At 46.7% G+C, this 20623-nt stretch overlaps 1 protein-coding gene across 2 annotated transcripts in view; it reads right to left on the bottom strand.

The window, feature by feature from the left end:
* Window positions 1-20374, bottom strand: part of Srebf2 (sterol regulatory element binding transcription factor 2) — a 57544-nt gene extending 37170 nt beyond the window's left edge. Inside the window, exon 1 of one of the 2 annotated variants that reach the window (XM_034516111.2) lies at window positions 20122-20374. In XM_034516111.2, coding sequence (XP_034372002.1) covers window positions 20122-20209 — 88 coding nt within the window. In that variant the 5' untranslated portion in view covers window positions 20210-20374. Of the gene's footprint in view, window positions 1-19444; window positions 20025-20121 lie in introns of those variants that run through there. The other variant, XM_034516112.2, reaches the window with a different exon arrangement.
* Between the last annotated feature and the right edge of the window lie 249 nt (window positions 20375-20623).

The following is a 20623-nucleotide window of genomic DNA, read 5'->3' as shown; positions in this document are numbered from 1 at the left end:
AGATCATATTCCAAGTGTCTGTAACCCCTGAATCCCTGTCCCCCAGAGCCTGGGAAGGCTTCCCTATGCTTCACTTACTCCAGAGACTCTTATTTCTCATGACTGCTTCCTGTTCCTTGAGTTGCCCCTGACTAGATGCCCATTCATTTCCTTCCCTTTAGAATTCCTTACATGTACCCATGAAATGAGTGATTATTCTTGAAAAGTGGTCAAGAATCCCTGACTCCGAACTCTCTTGGCCATTGATGCTCTCACTCAGACACCAGACAAACTACCACAACCAAAACAGCCCCCACGCCTGACACGCTGGCTCAGTGGGAGAAGACACCATGGCCTGATGACATGAGTTTGATTCCCAAAAGCCACATGGTTGAAAGAAAGAACTGACTCGCACAAGGTGTCCTCCGACGTCTATGCATGTGCCATGGAGGTGCACCCAACACAAAGCAAATAATATAAATGATAAGAATAAAAAGACAAGACCAGCCACCCAAACCAAAAGGCACCATTCTCCATTTGTTTCCCCAAGTTCTCCCCCTCTGCTCCAGAAAGTCCCTTCCAAGTCGTTAAAAGTAGGGGAGGTATCTGAGGAAGCAGAGTTGTATGTGGGGCAAGCAGCATGTTACTGGGGATTCCTGGTGTGGTCCACACGGAACAACTGGAGCTTAGCATTTCAACTGCAGCACTGAGAGTACTCGGTCAGTTCAGCCAGCCAGGCATCTCTGTTCCACCAAGTGTGAACACTTAAAAACACCTCAGTGCTCTGCTCTGCTGGATGTAGGCGGGCAGACGTCACAGACATGGCCAATTCCTTCTCCACACTCACTAAGAGCTGTCCCGAATCTCAGAACAAAACATGAGCAAAGTCCAAATCTAGTGCACAAAGAAGCATAATACGAGATCATAGAAAACTTTAAGAAAACGATTAGGTGACATCTAACAATTTTTGAGTCCTTCACACGTCCGATAAAACCAAAGGAAAGGGCAATCTGAGGGAGGGGTGCACAGGCTTTGGCACTCGATGGGCCTGGGTCTCAGGAAGGCAGCTCAAGAAGCTGGGAGGACAGACAAATTACTTTTCCACACCACAAAAGGCTCTCTGGGAAATAAATACACACTTGATTCTTTGCTCTACGGTGAAATAAGATAATTTATACAAAATGCCTCCAGAGGGCCGGCCCCCAGGAAGCCTCTGAGCACTCGCTATGGAGGCATTTGGGCCTCTTATTTCACCACACCCTCTCAAAGACCCCTTGCTTGGGGACCATCAGGCTGGTGTGCAAAGGTCACAGACTTTTAGTTCACAAGGCAGGTTAAGAGTGTGTAGGCAGACGAACTGCAACTACTGCTTCTTTCCTTCTTAAGGTAAAATGCCTTTTAACGCACACATAGAAAGCTGAGCGGCAGGCCCTAACCAAGAGGTAAGGAAAGACGAGCATTTGTGGGAAGGAGCGCCATGCAGAGACCCCCAGTGAGCTGAGGTGCAGGCTCCACGTGTGGGAGCACGGAATGGCTCCTCACCATTCCCCACTCTGTGCTTTGTGTCAGGCAATTACAGGGCTCTCATTTCCACAGAGAGCTATGAAGTCTGGGAAAGCGAGGCCTGGGAAAAGGTTTTATGAAGCTTGAGAAATGGAGTTTGTGTTCCAGCTGCAGCTCACAGAGCACAGGGCAAAAAGGCTCCCGGAAGTGGCTGGCACACTCAAGCACACCTCACTTCCTCTCTACCATTTCCTCAGCCTCAGCAGTCTCTAAAAGTTGGGGCTAAGTTGCATGGAGCACCACAAATCTACATTTGGGTTCTGTTTCTTTAAAAGCAAAGAAACAAAACTACGGGGAGATTTTTAGCACCTGTGCATTTCAAAACGCCTCATGCCTCAAAGAAACAGAAGAAGTTCATGTATACTCTATGGAGCTTAGGACCTAGAGATAACGTATCTTGGCTGGCTTAGCCATGCCGCATCCAATGCACATCAAAATATGATCAGAGTAAATTTTTATTATTTTAATTTATGTAATTGAGTGTTTTGCCGGCATAGCTGTCTGTCTGTCTGTCTCTGTGCATGCATCATGCCCAAGGATACCAGAAGCCCTGAACTAGAGTTACAGATTGTGAGCTGACACGAGGTTGGCTGGGAATTGAACCTGGGTCCTTTGGAAGAGTGGCCAGGGCTCTCTGCCATTAATCCATCACTTCGGGCCCCTGATCAAATTAATTTTGATTACGAATAAATCCAAAGCTCCTAGATGGAGTAACAATATCTTCAAATGACACAGTCAGCTAATAGTCCTTTGGGTATTTGTTATCTAGCTCTGAGAGGTGAGGGAAGAACTGGTTTACAGAGGTCATTATTCTTTTTTGGGGGGGGGAGGAGTAAGGGGGATGGGATGAAGAGTTGAGCCAGGGTCTTTCTATATAACTTACCACATACCTTGGAGTTTACCATGTTGCCAAAGCTGGCCTCCTCAGACCTTAGACTACAGTGAGTGACTACACACAGCAAAGGTCACTTACTTGTTCTTATTGTATGGGGATTTTGCCTGAATGTGTCTGAGCACCACATACATGCAGTGCTCACAGAGGACAGAATATGGCGCTGGGACCCCTGGAGTTACAGACTTACAGCTGCCATGTGGCTGGGGTCCTCTGCAAACTCTTCAGGCCCACTACTTATGTTTTCAATACATATTTTATTAATTCTTTGAGACTTCCATACAATGTTATTCTTACATTTTGTATGTATTATGAATGTTGTGTTAGATAATATCATGCTTTTATTTATTTATTTCTGAGTTATAGATATTTACGGGGGTGGGGGGAGGCTTGTGCCATGTGTGCTCTAGTGATGGGACTCAGGCAATCAGCCTTCGAGACACTTGCCTTTACCCGCAGAGATATCTTGCCAGCCCCTAGACAATGTTTTAAAATTATGAGAGGAATGTATCATTATAAACAAGTTTAGAAAATAGATGGGATGGCGGTGGTGCACACCTTTAATCTCAGTCCTTGGGAAGCAGGGGCAGGCCTGGTCTGTGGAGTCCCAAGATTGCCAGGGCTACACAGAGAAACCCTGTCTTGAAAAAAACAAAAGAGGAGGAAGAAGAGGAGGTGGTGGCCTGGTTCAATGTGTAAGAGTGTTTGTTCTGTGAACATGAGGACCCGAGTTCAAATCCCCAGCACTCATACAAAAAGCTGTGTGTGGCTGTGTGTGTGCTTGTGACTCCCAATTAGGAGGTAGAAACAAACAGCTGACTCCCAGTTCGAGATGAGGTCAATTCAGGAACACACACTCCGCTCTGGCTTCTACCTAGCGCACACTCACACCCATCATCTCCCCACTGCACCGGCTTGCACTCTCTCTCTGACACACACACACACACACACACACACACACACACACACGGAGGGAAAGTACACAAGAAATCTAGAGCAACTCAATGTGGTCTCCTGGTTCTATCTGGCCCTCTCCCTTCTTTCCAGGTACCCAGAAGATACCTCTGCAGTTCTAGGAAGAAAAAAAAAAGTGGATAGAGAACAAAGTCCTGGCTTCTTCAGTCCCCATAGCCCAAGACTAGAGCAGCTCAACAGTCTCACCCAGAAGAGCTATTTTCAACAGCACTTTCCATAGGTTTTCTTCTCTACCACAAGTTCACCCTAAGACTGTCAGACAACATCTCAAAGCATCTCTATGGCATCTTATCACTCCACTCCACACCATTTCAAATTCAACTAGTTTTCTGTTGGTACCAATCAGCATCTGACCGGCACAGCCGTCTTTCAAATCAGACACCCTGGAACTAGAGTTACAAAATAGTTGTGAGGTGCAGTTATGACATGGTGCAGAGTCCTCTACAGACCAGGAGTGTTCTAACTACAACCTGCTAGCTACAAACCAAATTTCAGGGCTTCCTGCAAATTGCTCTGACTGTTTAAGTGTGCACATCTGTCTGTTTCTTCAGCTCATGTGGGTGCTCCAGTGTGTGTGTGTGTGTGTGTGTGTGTGTGTGTGTGTGTGTGTGTGTGTGCGCGCGCGCGCGCGCACGCTCCAGGGGACCAGTTAGATCCCCCTTGAGCTCAGGTTAGTAACAGGTGGTTACTGGTGCTTGGAACTGAATTTTGGTCCTCTGAGCTATTTCTCCAGCCCTGCTCAGCTCTGAGCCCTCCAACGCCTACAGCTTTCTTTCACTTCCCACTCACCTACCCTTCAAAGATACCCACTTCCCTTTCTGCACAAGCTTGAGGTTGGCGAATCACTCTCAGAGTAACTGTGTTTTTCCTGCGTACGATCACCTTCATTCTTTCTCTGACTCACTGCTCTACTTAAAGGCTTTCACTAAGGACTTGACGCCTCATGTCCAGTTATCTGCGAGCACCTGAACACAAGGTTTCCTTTAGAAGAACCTAGGCTGGTGATATAGCTTAATGCTATAGTAGCTGACAGAACACACCGAGTTCCAGGTTCCACAAACAGAGCCAGCTGCAGTCACACATACTTCTCATCTTAGCATTCAAGAGGCTGAGGCAAGAGTTCCAAAACAACCCTACGACACACAGCAGCAACCAACGAGGGCTGGAGAGATGCCTCAGTGGCTCAGAGCACGAGATGCTTGCTCTTCCAAAGGATGTTTCCTGGGTCTGATTTGCAGCTCATAACTTGCAACTCCAATCTCATGGGATTCAATGGCCTCTCCTGCCCTCTGTGGGACCAGGTATGTACATGGTGCACAGACATACATGCAGTGCACTTATATGCCGGCAAAACACTCATATGCATAAAATAAATTTGTTTAAAACTTAAAGAAATAAAGGAGGGCCAGAAAGATGGCCTGGTGAGTGAGGAAGCCTGGTGACCAAGCCTGGTGACGCACACTGATCCCTGGAATGCCTGTGGTGGAGGAGAGAACTGACTCGCAGGTTGTCCTCTGACCTCCGTGTCCCCCACATACAAAAATAGATAAATATTTTTTTAAAAGCCATTACACTATTCATGTCTAAAAGAAAATTTTATTTCCTATTTAGAAATCATACATATGTTTTATTTAAATATATAGAAGGTGATTACAACTAGCCAAATTAATTTATATTAATTTTATGTGGATAACATAATAGTAACAACTGACATCCCCCCCTTTTTGGGTGTGTGTAGGGTATTGAGATAGGATCTTTTTGAACCCCTTATGTAGCTGAAGATGGCCTTGAACTCTCCTGCCCCACCTTCTGAGTATGAACACTACACGAATGTGTCGCCATGCCTGGCTTCCAACCATTTACTGTTTGGTTAGTTGGTTTTAGCTTTTTTTCTTTTTTGAGATAGGGTGTCTCAGTTATATATCTGGCTGTCCTACAACCTGCTCTGTAGACTAGGCTGGCCTCAAACTCATAGAGTTCCTCCTGCCTCTGCTTTCTGGGTGCTGGGATTAAAGGTGTGTGCTACCACAGCTGATTCCCAAACAGGCTTTTATTTTACATTTATATGAATCACAACTTGGGAGAAAGATGCAATGCAGATGAAGGTGTGCTAGAGGGACTTTGGAAAATCGCCACATACTGCTCTCAACATCAGTGGAAGACATCTGGGGATAGAGCTCAGGAAACTCTATCTTCACCACCATAGAACCAACCAACCCACCCCACAGTGCTAATGGAACATCCGTCTGAGGTAAGCATGTAACTAATTCACCCACTGAGACAGGGAACTTCACAGCCATACTTTCCTATCCAAAGTCTTACAGATCTGCTCTGACAAGATACTCCTTCCAAAGCCAACTCTCTTTAGCCCCTTCTGCTCTAGTAAAGAACAAACCAATAAAGACACACACACATGGAATAAACACTGAGACCCTATACAAGTCACACTGAGTAGTAAATGCCTCCAAGAGGCAGGTTCTGGGGGAAAACACCTGTGCAAGTATCTGTTAGGGCCAGGGACACAGCACAGGAATTGTAAAATTGGTTCTGTACACCACTGCTTTTTTTTACTTGTGTTTGTGAGAGAATCTGTATACTATTATTAGCAAAGTATAAACACAGTTTTTTTGTTTTGTTTTGTTTTTTGTTGTTGTTGGTGGTTTTTGTTTGTTTTATTTTTCTGGAAAGCACCTTTCTCAGTGTTGCCACTGTTATTTTGTTCGTAGTACCTGGTTAGGCATTTCCCACACGTTGTTACAGAATCTTTAAAACCACCCCATGAGGTAACCTGTTTCAAGCATTCATATGTAAGGCATTTTGCATGCTGCCTGGCTCTTCTGTGCTTAAATGTCGGGTTGTTTATGCCTAAGAAACAACTTAAGAGGAGTTTTGCACAGTCTCAGGCATGTAATTGAGAAGACAGGAATAGAAGCCTTTCTTAGGGAAGTCCTGGACCCCCAACCACATCAACACATGCACAGACACCCCATTACCAGGACTGCCCCCATTTCACAGCAGCTGGATTCTGGAATGTTCCATGGGAGTCCTTACCCACACAGGAACCCTACACAAGCACTCTAGTTCTTTCCCAAGATTGGCTGAAGACATCAGACTCTTGGCACCCCAGGTTTCAAAGGCACATCTCCATAATGTTCCATTTATTACTTTGAAATGAGTACATCAGTCAAGAAGTGGCCCAGAGCTGATTAGAAGCAGAAGTGACAAAAAGAGCACATGACAGCACTTCATTAAACATTGCATACCTTTCCTCACGTAACCTCTACAACACTGAGGTAGGTGCTATCATCATCCACTTCTCAGACAAGAAACTGAGGCAAGGAGGTTAAGTAACTTGGCCAGGGGTCACATATCAGATGTTTACATTCCGATTCGTAACAGTAGCAAAAGTACAGTTATGAAGTAGCAACTAAAGTAACATGGCCAGCGCCACACAATGCCCAGGTAGTGGAGCTGGGATTTTGCAATCAAGCTCACAGTCACTGCATGATTTGCTTTTATTATCATGCAGATGTCACCACACCACGCCCAGGAGCAGGTGGACTGGTGAATATTCAGTGAGTGCTTCACCAGCGAGTGAGCAAGAGTGAACACACAGAGCCTGGGAAGGAAAGGATGTGTCATCTCAGGCTTTTCCTGTCTTTCCTAGCTCATTACCTGCCCCCACCCTAGCATTACGTGGCTCTCTCTTTTACTCCTGAAAGAGCAGCCTAAAAGTTGAGCAAGATGCTCAAGGAACTGATCTTACATGATCCTGTGCTTCAAGAGGGCCTTGTATTTCACAATGACATAACCCACACACTGTCAACTAAGTCAGGCACAAAGCACTCCACCTGGATTGTGCTCTCAGGGGCAGAGTCCACAAAGCAAGGGACCTCAACTCTTATTAGTACTAAAACCATGAGGTAAAAACGTCAGACCCCAGGAATCCACCATTCACCATCACACTCTCCAATTTCCCCAAAGCAAGACCAAAAACATTTGCAAAGTAGGTTATTGAATGCTATACAACCATCCACTTGGTACTTGTCTGTGATGCTAACTATGTGTCTGATCACTTGGCGGGTCTTAAGTGCCTTGTGTAACCCCTGTACAGAACAAGGACAAAGTGCCGAACTGTATATGGTGGTCCACGATTGTATCTCAACACACAGGCCGAGACTGGATGATAGTTGAAGACTAGCCAAGGCTACAAAAGGAAACCTCGTATTTGAAGAAGATGTAAAAATAAGAAGAAAAAGGAGAGAAAGAAAGAAAGGAAGGAAGGAAGGAGGCAGGGAAGGAGAAAAAGAAGGATCGAATGAATGATTTTGCACCCCTCAACCCCACAGAGAAGTGCTGGGGGTGCAGCTCAGTGATGGGGTGCTTGCCCAACGTGTGTAAGGCCCTGGGTTTAATCTCCAGCATTTGAGAGACTGAAACAGGTGGACTGATTCTGAGGTCAGTCTGTTGCACTGAGACTGTGTCTAAAGGGGGCAGGCACACTAGGGGTGCACCAGCGGCACTGGTGGTAGAATACTTGCCTAACAGTTCAAGAAAATCCCAGAGAGGACAGACACCCAACCAATTCCACCAACTTCAACATAAGGGAAACAAATGTCTCAAAAAGGCAAGGCTGTGAGGGAGGAGAGGACCAACCCACTCTGGGCGACTAAAAGCTACACTAGGATAAAAGGGGTTTTATGAGCTAAAGGGATGGAAGAATATTCAAGGAAGAAAGGAACAGTTTGAGGGGAAGCAACAACAGAATAGCACCAGGAAACGCCCTGCAAGTCGACAATGCAGAGATCATGGAACACAAGAGGGATGGATGGAGCTGCCTAGGGGAATGTGAAGGCCTTAATGACGTCATCACCAGAGAGGAGAAGCACAATGACAGTTGCCATTTTTGTTTAACTTGCTCTCCATCATCATCAGCACACACCCCCACCCCTCCACCCCACGCATGGGCACCCTGCTCCTCCCATGGAGAATACCCACCAGGCATGTCTTGACAAGGCTTCCCACAAGTCAACTCTGATTAAGGCATGCTCCTAGCCAGGAAAATAGACACAGATCATCAAGGTGAGCAGGCTGCTGTTTACCCTAACCCTGGCTGGGCTCTGGCACTGCTGAGCCTCTCTGGATTCGAACCTATTTTCCAAGCCCAGCTTTCTAGATTCTCTGATCAATACGCATACTATCTTCCCCCAAATAAACCCTGACTTTTAATTCAAGGTAGTCAGATAAAGAATACACTGAAGCATAGAAAAGCCTGACCAAAACTGGTCGAGAAGGTAGCAGTTTATCAAGAAGGAATCTGCTAGGGGCTGGGGAGATGGCTCAGCTGAAAAGAGTACTGACCACTCTTCCGGAGGACTGGGGTTCAATTCCCAGCACCCGAATGGCAGCTCACAACTGTCTGTAACTCCAAGATCTGACACCCTCACACAGACATATATACAGGCAAAATATCAATGTACTAAAATTAAAATAAATAAATTTTAAAACATGGATCTGCTCACCCATCCTTCATTCTCTACTTAGCCAAAGTCCTTGTAAAGACTTCCCTAAGTCCTTCCTCAGTGCTTCAAACAACCGGAATTCTTCCTGGGATGGCTCCAGCAACATTTTCTTCTTGGGATATAAGCTTGTACTACGAGTATAGCAATTAAAAAGGCTCCCTGAAAAGAGGGACTGTTTCATTCATTTCACATACACTCTAGCATTGGGCTATGAACATATGGTATTCATTCATTACAACTTCTGACCAGTGAGAAGGCTCCTCGACATTCGGGCTTCTTACCCAGGGCGTCTCCCACCTCATTCCCACCCTATTTCCACAGGGCAAAGGAGAGGATGAACTTTGCTCAGCATAGAAAACCCTGGCTAAGTCATTTCCTTTCTCTTTTGCAGAGCCTTATGAATGTCCATGAGAAATGCACACAGAACCGAGCATCTATCTCACAGCACTGTTAGGTAGACAAAGGCTACCAGGAGGACTTTAGCAAAGTGTGAGGCTCACAGGAGTGTCAGTGCCCAGAACATGACGCATTTCCCCTGCAGTTATGGGATGGCTGGAGCCAGGGCCAGGTAGAAGTCAGTGCAACAAAGCAGCTGCACACCTGGTTCAGCAACTCAAGAGTTTCATCACCATCCTGAACCAGACCCTGAACCCAATAGACCTGTTCCCAGGCCAGATGACAGAGTAAGATTGTGAGGGGATTAGCAACTCCCAAGGCTAGAGAGACCTAGGAGTCCTCAGCATTTGGAGGCCAGTTTCTAAGGAAGAATTCCCCAGGGGCTTTACCTTGAGGGCCAGGCTACTATTCTGCTAGCTTCTAAAATATTCCATCACATCAGAAAGTTTAACCCTTGAGTCTTGTGGAGGAAAACCAAACACTTCATATCATACTCTGACAGCTACTGTGACCAGGCCACTATGCTTACAAAAGCCCTTTCCAAGGGGTGGGGGGAAATCAACACTCTAAAACTGTTCTAAAAAACTCATTGAAGTTCATTCAATTCCCTTCTTAATAGAGAGAAAAGAAAAAGACTATTAGTTCCTGCCCACTCCAACTGTCTGGTTTAGCTCACCTCATCTTCAAGTACCAGAGATACAGATACGCCAACCCTCACCCTACACATGGAAGGAATGCACAGAAGAGTCAGGGTACCCAGGGGAAGCCCAGGGATCAGGCACATGTCCACTGAAGGTACAATCAGTAGAGAATCTAGCATCTCTTGAGTTTTGAATTCCATCATACTACCTTGCATCCACAGTTCAGAAGCCTGCTTACATCAGAAAGGAATTTGGCGTGGACCAGAGGAGATGCACACAGGTTTCAGAACTGCACACATCTGGATTAAGGCCACCAACACACCACTTACTAATTGTGTAGCATGGGCCTCAGATCCTAAGCAACTGGAGAACTGGAGAAAAGATTAAAAACAAACCAGCTTTCTTAGGAGAGACCAGTTTTACAGAGTGGCCAGCGCCTGGAACTCAGGTCATCCCACTGACCTCCATGATATCAGGATTATGTCTTCCTTTGACAGCATCTCACCCCAGGTCCTAGCACAAAAGGAATCCTCTGTAAAGGTCTGAGCAGATGCAGTGTTGAGAACACAGTGAGTGCTGCTTACCTATGACTTCAAAATCTGAAGATGCTGGGCAGTAGTGCACACCTTTGATCCCAGCACTCAGGAGGCAGAGGCAGGCAGATCTGTGTGAGTTTGAGACCAGCCTGGTCTACAGAGGAAGTTCCAGGACAGCCAACTCTACAAGAGAAACCTTGCTTGGAAGAAAACAAAACAAACAAACAAGAAAGAAAGAAAAAAGGAAAAAAAAAAAAAGAAAGAAAGAAACTGTAAAGTAGCTGCCTTTCTGTCAACTTGATGTAAACTACAGTCATCTGGGAAAAGGGAAGCTCAAGTGACAAAGTGCCTTCATCAGGCTGCCTGTAAGCAAGTCTTCGGGCATTTCCTTCATGAATGTGACTGACTGTAATAATGTAATGATTACTGAGAGGACTCAGCCGACTGTGGGCAGGACCACCCTGGGCAGGCAGGCCTGGACTGTATAATAAAGCAGACTGAGCAAGCCTTGGGAGCAGGCCAGTAAGCAGCATTCCCTCATGGCCCCTGCTTCAGCTCCTGCCTCCTGGGTCCTGACTTCCCTCAGGGATGGACTGTGATCCAAATGTGTGAACAAAATAAACCCTTTCCTCTTCAAGTTGCTTTGGCCATGGGGTTTTATCACAGCAACAGAAAAGCCAAGTAAGGCAGATGCTAATGACTAATAAAGAACAAAACAAGTCGCATTTCCTCGGAGAATGCTAATATCTACAAACAAGAACAAAAGGTTCTGGGTCAGCAAGATCGCTGCTCAGTGGGTAATGGCGCTTGCTACCAAGCCTTTAGACACGAGTTGGCTAGCCCTAGGATCCACACTGTCGAGCCAGAGAAACAACTGTGGAAGAAAAAAGCCAACTCCTGTAAGTTATCCTCTGACCCCCCCACACAGTGACACATATGCCATAAACAAATGTAATAGTCTTTTACACAACTTTATGTAATTTTGTGTGTATATACACACAAAAAAATTAACACCATGGGAAAAGCCATCACAAGTTGTAGTCCAACTCTGCCCAAGAAATAAAGAGAAAGCTTGCCCAACTAGCTCAAAAAACCTACCAAGACTGATTATTTTTTATTCAGGGTCTCACTATATAACCCTGGCTAGCCTGGAACTCATTATGTACACTAGGCTGGCCTCAAACTCAGATACCCACCTGCTTCTGCCTCCCAGATGCTGGGATTAAAGGTATGTACTAGCAAGCCCAACTTCAATGCTCATCAAAACTATTTAAACCCCCTCAAGCCCCCAGAACTGAAATTACCAGTAGTTGACTGTCTGATGTAGATGCCAAGAACCAACTCAAGTTCACTGTAAAGTAAGAGCAGTACAGACCCTTAACTGCTGAGCCATCTCTCCAGTCCAGTGTGTCTTGGCCTTCCTAATGCTGGGATCTTTTAATACAGTTCCTCATGGTGTGGTGACCCTCAACCATAAATTATTTTCATTGCTACTTCGTAACTGTGATTTTGCTATTCTTATGAATTGTAATATAAATATGAATTTTAATATAAATATGTGACCTCAAAAGGGGTCAGGACCCACAGGTTCAAATCACTGCTTTAGTCCTTCAAGAGAGATTTTTTTTCTTGAGAAACATGACTTGAAACAAAACGTTTCCTAAGTTATGTGGAGATTCTGGTGCAAAGTAGTCATAAGCAAATTGCAGTGAAAAGAAGCAAGTCTGTAATACCATTTACAATGGTAAAAAGCCCTACAAAAGTTTTCAGGGGAAGATGTACCTAAAGTTTGGGGCAGCAAGGGATGATGCCCTAAAAAGATAGGGAGAGAACACAGACCTTCTAGAACAGTCTTGGGGAATTTAGGAAACTTTCCCAAGACCCTCAAAGCACAGACTGAAAACCAGGACCCACTGAACCATAAGGAGCACACTAAAAATGAAATGCTTGTGCAAACACGAAGCACCAGGGTGGGGCTTCAGCTCTGAACCTGTCAGAAGTATGGCAGAAGTGGACAAAAAGAAAAGGATTAGAACCCCAGTTGATCCCTCTCGTGGGTATCAAAATGATACCTCTGACATGAGCAGAGTGAATGGTAACTTCTCACCCGACAGATCAGGCTGCCCTTGATTCAGAGACCTGCTTGCCTCTCCCTCCTAATTGCTATTTAGCATGCATGCGCGTGTACACACACACACACACACACACACACACGGACGCACGGACGCACGGACGCACGCACGCACACACGCACAGTTAGTTGGAGGACAGCTAGCTGAAATCAGTTCTCTCCTTTTACCTTGGGGTTTCCGTGGATTGAACTCAGGTTATCAGGCAGCAAGTCCCTTGCCTGCTACGTCAACTCATCTGTCTTTGCTTCTACTTATAACAACAAGTTTAGCACGAAGTAAAAGAAACTATTGGGGCAGGGGTGACTTATTTGTATGGATGTCTGGCCTGCATGTATATCTGTGCACCATATGTGTGCAGTGACCTCAGAGGCCAGAAGAGGATACTGGATCCCTGGGACTGGAGTTACAGATCCTTGTTAGCCATGTGGGTGCTGTAAACTGAACCTGGGTCCCCTGGAAGAGCACCCAGTGCTCTTTACCACTGAACCATCTCTCCAGCCTAGGCTTCATTATCTTTGAGGAGGTGTAATTTAGAAAGATAAGTAGAAAGAGCAAGAATTTTCACAGTCCTGATTTACACATGTTTAAATTTTTGATCCATGTAAATGCAGTACTTTGCTAACTCCAGTAAATAAGAGTAACCATCGTAATTTGGAGCAATGGAAAAATCTGACAAGTGAAAAGGATACAGCTGGGCGCACGGGCTCCACAGCTGCTTTTCCTGAGTGTTCAGAGCAACTGGACGTACGCTGAGAGACCGCACGTGACGAAGTTTCGGCTAGCCAGGTATAGGGGTGCACTCCTTTAATCCGAGCACTTGGGAGGCAGAGGCAGAGGCAGAGCTCTCGTGTTCGAGGCCAGCCTGGTCTATAGAGTGAGTTCCAGGACAGCCAGGGCTACACACAGAAACCCTACTTGAGATGGAAACAAGAACCCACTTTATGAGAACCACAAATCTTAAAGACTTCAATGGTCAAGAACATTATTAGCCCAATGGCTTGGGTGTGGACACAGAATGTTTAACAAGGGCGAGGCCAAACAGACAGAAAGGAAAACTTAAGAGCACACTGGTCTGGTGGTTTGAGAAACCCCAGAAAATATAACCAGATGAGACCAAGAGCTTCCAGCATGTGGAAAAGAAACAAGCTATGGGCAACAGCAAGCGCTCAAGAGCTTCCATAGGAAAAATACAAAGGATCAAAGTACGGAGGCTGGGGTTGTAGCCTAGTGTAGCCCAGTGGGCACGAGGCCCTGAAGTCAGTTCCCAGCACATCACAATGGCAATATGGGGGTGTCTGCCTATAATACCAGCACTGTAGAAGGGGGAGGCAGAGGCAGGAAGATGTGAGCTCCTGCCTCTTGGGATCAACATTTTCAAGTACTAGAAGCTGAAGCAGGTACAAGCTGCTTCTTCAAAATTCCACTATAAACTCTGTCCTACCTATTTGTCCTACCTATTAAAGCAGGCTTTACAGTATACATTTGTAAGCCTAGCACTTGGATGGCCTAGCCAAGAATATCACAAGCCCAGCCTGGATCTCACAAGCAGGACCTGGTCTCAAAACACATTATGTTCGGCTGGGAGTTTTAGTCCATACCCTTAATCCCACCCCTCTTCTACATAGCAAGTTCCAGGATTTACACAGTAAAAGAGCTTGTATAACAACAACAACAACACTGTCTACAACTGTAAGCTCAACCAAACATTAAGTTGGAGTGTGAGTTGACTATGTATTTAGAAACAGGCAATCCTTAAAATGTTACTTCTAAGCTATGTCTGTCATTCCAGAACTTTAAAAAAGCCAGCCTTGTGTGCACGCACGCACGCGTGCACACACATATTTTGAGGCCATTCTGAGCTACATTAAACCTAGCATCAAACAACGAATTACCTCTAGAAGGTGAATGTGTTTCATAAAAACAAGGAAGCAAACACCATCACCCCAAATCAAGAACCAGGGACCAGGAACCTCAACATCACCCTGTAGGTTGTTAAGGGCGGTTGACTTAACCAGAGATAGGCAAACAGAGTAAGGGCTGCAAGAAACAAAAGAACTGACTAGGGAAAGGGAGAGAGGGAGTAAATGGACAAACAACAAATACAGACGATCTACCCAAGAAAAATGAACACGCAGTCCACAAAAAAAAAAAATTTCTCAGTTGCTTCTTTCCAAATAGCCAAAAAGGAGAAAGTGCCCCAAAGTCTGGCAGCTGAGAGGTAAGTTAACACAAGCTGCGCTGAGCACAACACTGCAACATGGATGAACTGGAACATGTGCTAAGGGAAAGAAGCCACAGGCTCTGCTTCCATCAGTACAGAATGTTTACAACAGGCAACTCCTAAAGACAGGAAAGCCAGGCTTGGTAGTGACAGGCTGAGACAGTCAGTCTGAGCAACTCAGGAGCCCGTGTTTCAGTGGTAGGAGTGGCTGCTTCAGGTGCACAAGGTCCAATGTGCAGACTCCAGAAGTTCTTCAACCTTCTCCAAGGAGAACAGTGGCCTCTGCTGGCCCCTCGCCCATTGACTTCTGAGTGCTGTTTGAGTATCTAGTTCTGGATCCTTCCCTTGCCACTTGACTGCTCTAGAAAGGCTGACCTTCTGTCCAGTCCCCTGTAGCGCTCTGTAGCGATGTGTCCACCGTGTGCTGACTGTTCTTCCTGAAGCTCACCATCCCTGTTCTCTTTATTCACCTCAACCTCCCTCGCCAGTCGTGAGCTTCTGAACAGATTTGCTATCCCTTCTGTGACTGCTCCCCCATGCAAGCCTACATTTCATCATCTCCTCAGCAAGCTTCCCTAGCATAGCTGGCTTCTAAGTTCCTCAAAGCCCCTGCTCAAGGTCTCAATGGAATCCCACAGTTCCCTCTGCACTGCCTTCACAGAGGTCACGTCCCCACATCTGAGAGTTTCTTATCAACACAGTTGAAATTTCTCTTTTTTTTTGGGGGGGGGGTTCAAGACAGGGTTTCTCTGTGTAGCCCTGGCTGTCCTGGAACTCACTCTGTAGACCAGGCTGGCCTCAAACTCAGAAATCCACCTGCCTCTGCCTCCAAAGTACTGGGATTAAAGGTGTGAGCCACCACTGCCTGGCTCAGTTGAAATTTCTTAACCCATGACTAGTTATTTCTACTTTGAAATGTTCACCAATTCCCTTCCTAATATTCTACAAATATCCACACTAGAGCACAGTTCAGTCCCGATTCACTTCTTGGTGTCATACACCATTTTCTTACACTGTTAATTACAAACAGCCTTTAACCAGCCTCTTATCTTCCAGCTTAGTTATTCCTGCATATGCTTAAATGCTGCTCTTGATACCCATTTTAAAAAATTAATTGATAAGTTTGTCTTTTTGTGTATGGGTGCTCTGCCTGCATATATGTCTGTGCACCATGAGGGTATTGGATCTCCTAGAACTAAGTTACAGACAGCGGGAGCTACCACGTGGGTGCTGGGTATTTAACTCAGGACCTCTGGAAGAGCAGCCAGCATTCTTATCTGCTGAGCCATCTCTGCAGCCCTGACACCTATTTCTTTTGTGCCTAGCAAAACCAGATCACCTTCCTGACTCTGTTTTCTGATCCCAGAGGAAGAAGATACTATCTTTCTGCCCTTATAAAGAAGATACTATCTTTCTGCCCTGTATGTTGTTGACAGCAACAGACATGGCTGCTGTCAACAAGGTTGTCTTCAGAGACCCTACTCTGAAATACAAGCCAAGGTGGGAGGCCAAGGTGAAGACTGGGAGACGCAACATGGGCCAAAACAAGTGACTCTTTCACAAGTTTTGGTTTTAGGTGTTTGCTTCTCTATCGTTAAAAAGGAAAGAGGGACAAGATGGGATTTGTGACCTTTAACCTCAGGACCTGAGAGGCCTTTGTGCCTTTCAGCCTAGCCTGATTTACAGTAGACACAGCAAGTCCTACTATGTGCACAGGGGCAGTACTAATTAAACTAGTGAGTTATTTTTTTAAAAAAGGAAAGAGTACACGGAAGCCGGGAGGGGACTGTGAGGGGAGGTTTTGCAAGAGGTGGATGGATGGATAGGATCAAAACGCACCGTGTACACACGTGGAATTCTCAAGAAATAAACTTTTAAGAGAACAGGCCAATAAGATGGCTCAGTGGGTAGGCAGGCATGCTGCCAAGTTTTGTGATTTGACTTTAATCCCCAGAACCCGTATGGTAGAAGGAGAGAACTGACTCTCAAAGTTGCCCTTTGATCCCTTCATTTAAAGGTGGACACACGGGTGGGCAAACCCATATCCATAAACTGAATAAATGTAAAAAAAAAAAAAAAGTTAAGGTCTGGGGAGATAGCTCAGTAGATAAACTACCTGTTGCACAAGTGTGAGGACCTGAGTTCACATCCCAGGAACCCCCACAGGAGGCAGAGTGTGGTAGTGAAGTCTGTAAGCTCAGTGTCCCTCTGCCAAGATGGAAGGCAATCTTTGGAAGGCTGGAGGCCAGAAAACAGATGCAGTATCAAATAAAGAGACACTGTTGCAAAGAAGATGAAAGCCAAAACCTGCCTCCTGAAGTCACACTGTAATTGCCACACAGACACCAGGGCACACCGGTACCCACAATCACAGGCACACACACAACAAGAAAAGATAATGAAGTCAACAGGTAAAAAAATATAAAAAATCCAGACTCTGGCAATGCTTCAAAGAGAATGACATTGATATTCTTCCAAGAGGCTTCCCTCCACTACCTAATTTAATTGGGTTATCTCAGTCACTATTACAAGATAGCCCTTTTTATGTTTAGATAGTGTTCTGCTGAAACTGTTGATTTACTCTACTTTATTTTTGGCAGTATCAGGAATTGAACCTAGGACCTCACATATGCTAAGCAAGAGTTCTATTGAGCTACACCCCCTCCCTTCCCATAGCACTCATTTTTTTTTTTTTTTTTTTTTTTTTTTAGTTTGAGATGAGGTCTCACTAAGTTGCTTGGGCTGGTCTTGGAACATGAGATGACCCTTCTACCTCAGTCTCTGAAAGCTGAGATGATTTATGCTCCACTGTGCTCATCTGCAGTGTCTTTGTGGTAGGTATCAAACCCAGGATTTTCCGAATCCCAGGCAAGCACCCTGCCATGGAACTGTATTCCCAGGTCACTGACCATTTAGTTAAAACAAGGACTTAAAGCTCTCTGACTGAGAAGAGACCCTGTTGGTCTTGGACTCACAGCTCCTTGACCTCCTGAAGGCAGCCATGAGACTTCTAGGCTTCAAGTTACAAACGTGCATTCACTTCATCTCTCCTCTTCCTCATCTTGGATACACAAGGGCTGCCCACCCTGATTCAATCAGGGAAACTATACCTAATACCAATCAGTATCCCATCCCAGCTACTCACACAAGGAGCGAGCATTCTCTCTGCTCCAAGAGCTGTTCTAGGTGCAAAGAACCGTGAGAAGGACAGAAAAGGTGGTTTGTCCCCTTGTGTCCACCCCTCCCTGACACCCCCACCCCCAACCTGCTCAGGAGAACAGAGGCTTCAAGGGACACTTCCAACTAGACCGACTAGACCGCTGGCCTTCGCTGTGTTCAACTGGTTCTTCTTGTCTTTTAAGGTCAATAGCTATCTCCTCGGTGTGATCTTTCTGGTAGCCTTCAAGGAAGCTTCCTCACCTCTGACTTTCACTTACTGCCCGACACATATACAATCCCATGTGGTCCTAAAATAACACTCTTATTTCACATCTAAGATACCAAAGCCAGCTCCTGGAGCAAGGAAACACTTCCCAAACTAGGCAGAGGCCTATAAACTACTGGCCTACTGTTGTAGTTTCTAGAGTGTACATTTTATTTATATACAGACTTAGCAATCTGTAAGGTTAATATTAACCACTAGGTAATTCAAGAGACTGAAAATTTAGACAAATAAAGATCATTATAAAATATAAATACAAAAACAAAAACCAACCACATGAATTTTTCTTGGGCACCTGCTGGCAGGCAGTTTTAGACCTCCTTATTGACCAGGGAACCCTGAGTAAACTAGTGAACAGTCATCTTTATCTACCAGGGCTGTGATAAGGATGGAGAACCTGTGTGAGTGCTTAACACTGCCTTGTACCTGAGTGCTAGGAACACATGCGCCACTCCCGTGTGGAGGGTGACCCCTCCCCTCCCTGTGCTAACCTATCTTTGTGTTTAGCAATACTTGGTGGAAGAATCTGTGGTTAAAAGTGGAACTTGGATTACAGGGGCTTGTCACTCTGTCTGGATGACCAAAATGAGAAGTAAGGGTGAATGAACCAAGTGGGAAAAATGCTACAAAGGCAAAACAGGAACGTGGCAAACACCTTCTTCAAACAACTGTTGTCACTTCTTCCTACACAAGAGAACCTTCTACCTGTTTCCTCACCTGCAAAGTGAGGACACAGCCATCAAATATGCCTGCAAGGTTCTAGATTCTAGGTGTAGTAACACTCCATAAACTGAGTCATTGCTCAAGAGTTCTGGACTCTCTATAAGTAAGTGACCTTAGACAGTATCTCCTGCAAAATCGTGTGACACCTAGTCGGCGGGACTGAATAAATGAAATAACACAAAGTATTTGGACTGAGAACTTTGGAAAAGCCCGACTACTGAGAACGACTAAATTACTAGCCTATTCTTTGGACTTCAAATTCTCAAAGGTGGAGTGTTAAACTAATACTGGCTCAGAAATAAAAAGAACTGGCTTTTGTTAATCAGCATGATGACCGCAGGCAAGTCTGGGACCCTCTCCAAACCTTCCTTCCCATGGCTGAAAAGTGAGAGAATTTTAAGAGAGGATCCCTGGGCTCCTACCAGTTCTTCCACTTCGCTGTTAAGGCCGCCGAAACAAAGGCCACCCGCTCCCTAGTCTGTACCCGAGGGGCCACAACTCAAAATTCTTGCTGCTCAACTCCCTTTGCAGTGAGACAGCAGGAGCGCCCGAGTCTCCATCCAAGGCCGCCGTACTCTGCGGTCTCTGTCCACTCCATCAGTAACTTGCTTGTGCAGCTCTTGCCCAAAGTTTTCCAGAGCGCCTGGAGACCCGGCTGTCAGTCAATCCCGAAAAGAGCGGGGGCGTGGGGAGCCGAGCCCAAGAGCGCAGACCGGGAAATCCCGAAGCCGCTCCAGTGGCCAGGCAGAGAGTGACAGGTGCGATGGGGGACGCCGGCGAAGACGGGACAAACCAGAGCGCGTGTGGGCGCGCGAGGGAGGCGGCCGCCTCCCTTTCTCCTCTGGCAGCCCTCGCGTCGCCCCCAGCCCCACTTCAGGCCCCGCGGCGCCCAGGACTCCTCGGTCACCGGGAGCCCTGCGTCATGCGGGCTCAGACTCTGGAGCAAGAAGAATTGGGAACCTCCCGGGCAGCCCGGCCCGCGGGTTCCTTCCCGCGCACGCCAGGGCGATCGCGGGGTGGGCGCACGCGCACCCGCGAGCGCCGCCGTAACCCCTTCCTCCCCGCGCGCCCCCTGCACTCCCACCCGGCTGCCACTCACCGTCGATGTCCCCGAGAGTCAGCTCATCGCCCAGCTCCGTGAGGGTCTCCATGGTCTCCAGACCGCCCAGCTCGCTGCTCTCATCCATCGCCCAGCTCGGCGCAGAGTCCCCCGTGAGGTCCAGCTCAGGGAGACGCGGAGGCGGTACCGCCGCCACCGCCCATGACACCCGACAGCCCCCACCTGGTACCGCCTCACCGCCCGGTGCCAACCGCCGCCATGTTTGAGCTGCGCCCGGACTCCACGGAAGGGGCGGGGCAGAATTCCCCCGCCCCGGGCCGCGCCCACTGCAGCCCCGCCCCAAGCCTCCGCACCCCCATGTTTGTTGTCAATGGGACCAGGCTTGCATTAGCCAATCGGAGCGCGAAGCGGCTCATGGGGTGATGGCGCGTCATCGATCAGCAGCTCAGATTTGCATAGCGAGACTCCGCCCCTCCCGGCATCCAAGCGCCAGCGGAGAGTAGCCGCCGGGTCCTCGTCCCAGCCTTCCTCTGGTTTAAAG

The sequence above is a fragment of the Arvicanthis niloticus genome, chromosome 13, assembly GCF_011762505.2.
Source record: "Arvicanthis niloticus isolate mArvNil1 chromosome 13, mArvNil1.pat.X, whole genome shotgun sequence".
NCBI classification, from domain to species: Eukaryota; Metazoa; Chordata; class Mammalia; order Rodentia; family Muridae; genus Arvicanthis; species Arvicanthis niloticus.
This window is presented reverse-complemented; position numbering and strand designations above follow the sequence as displayed.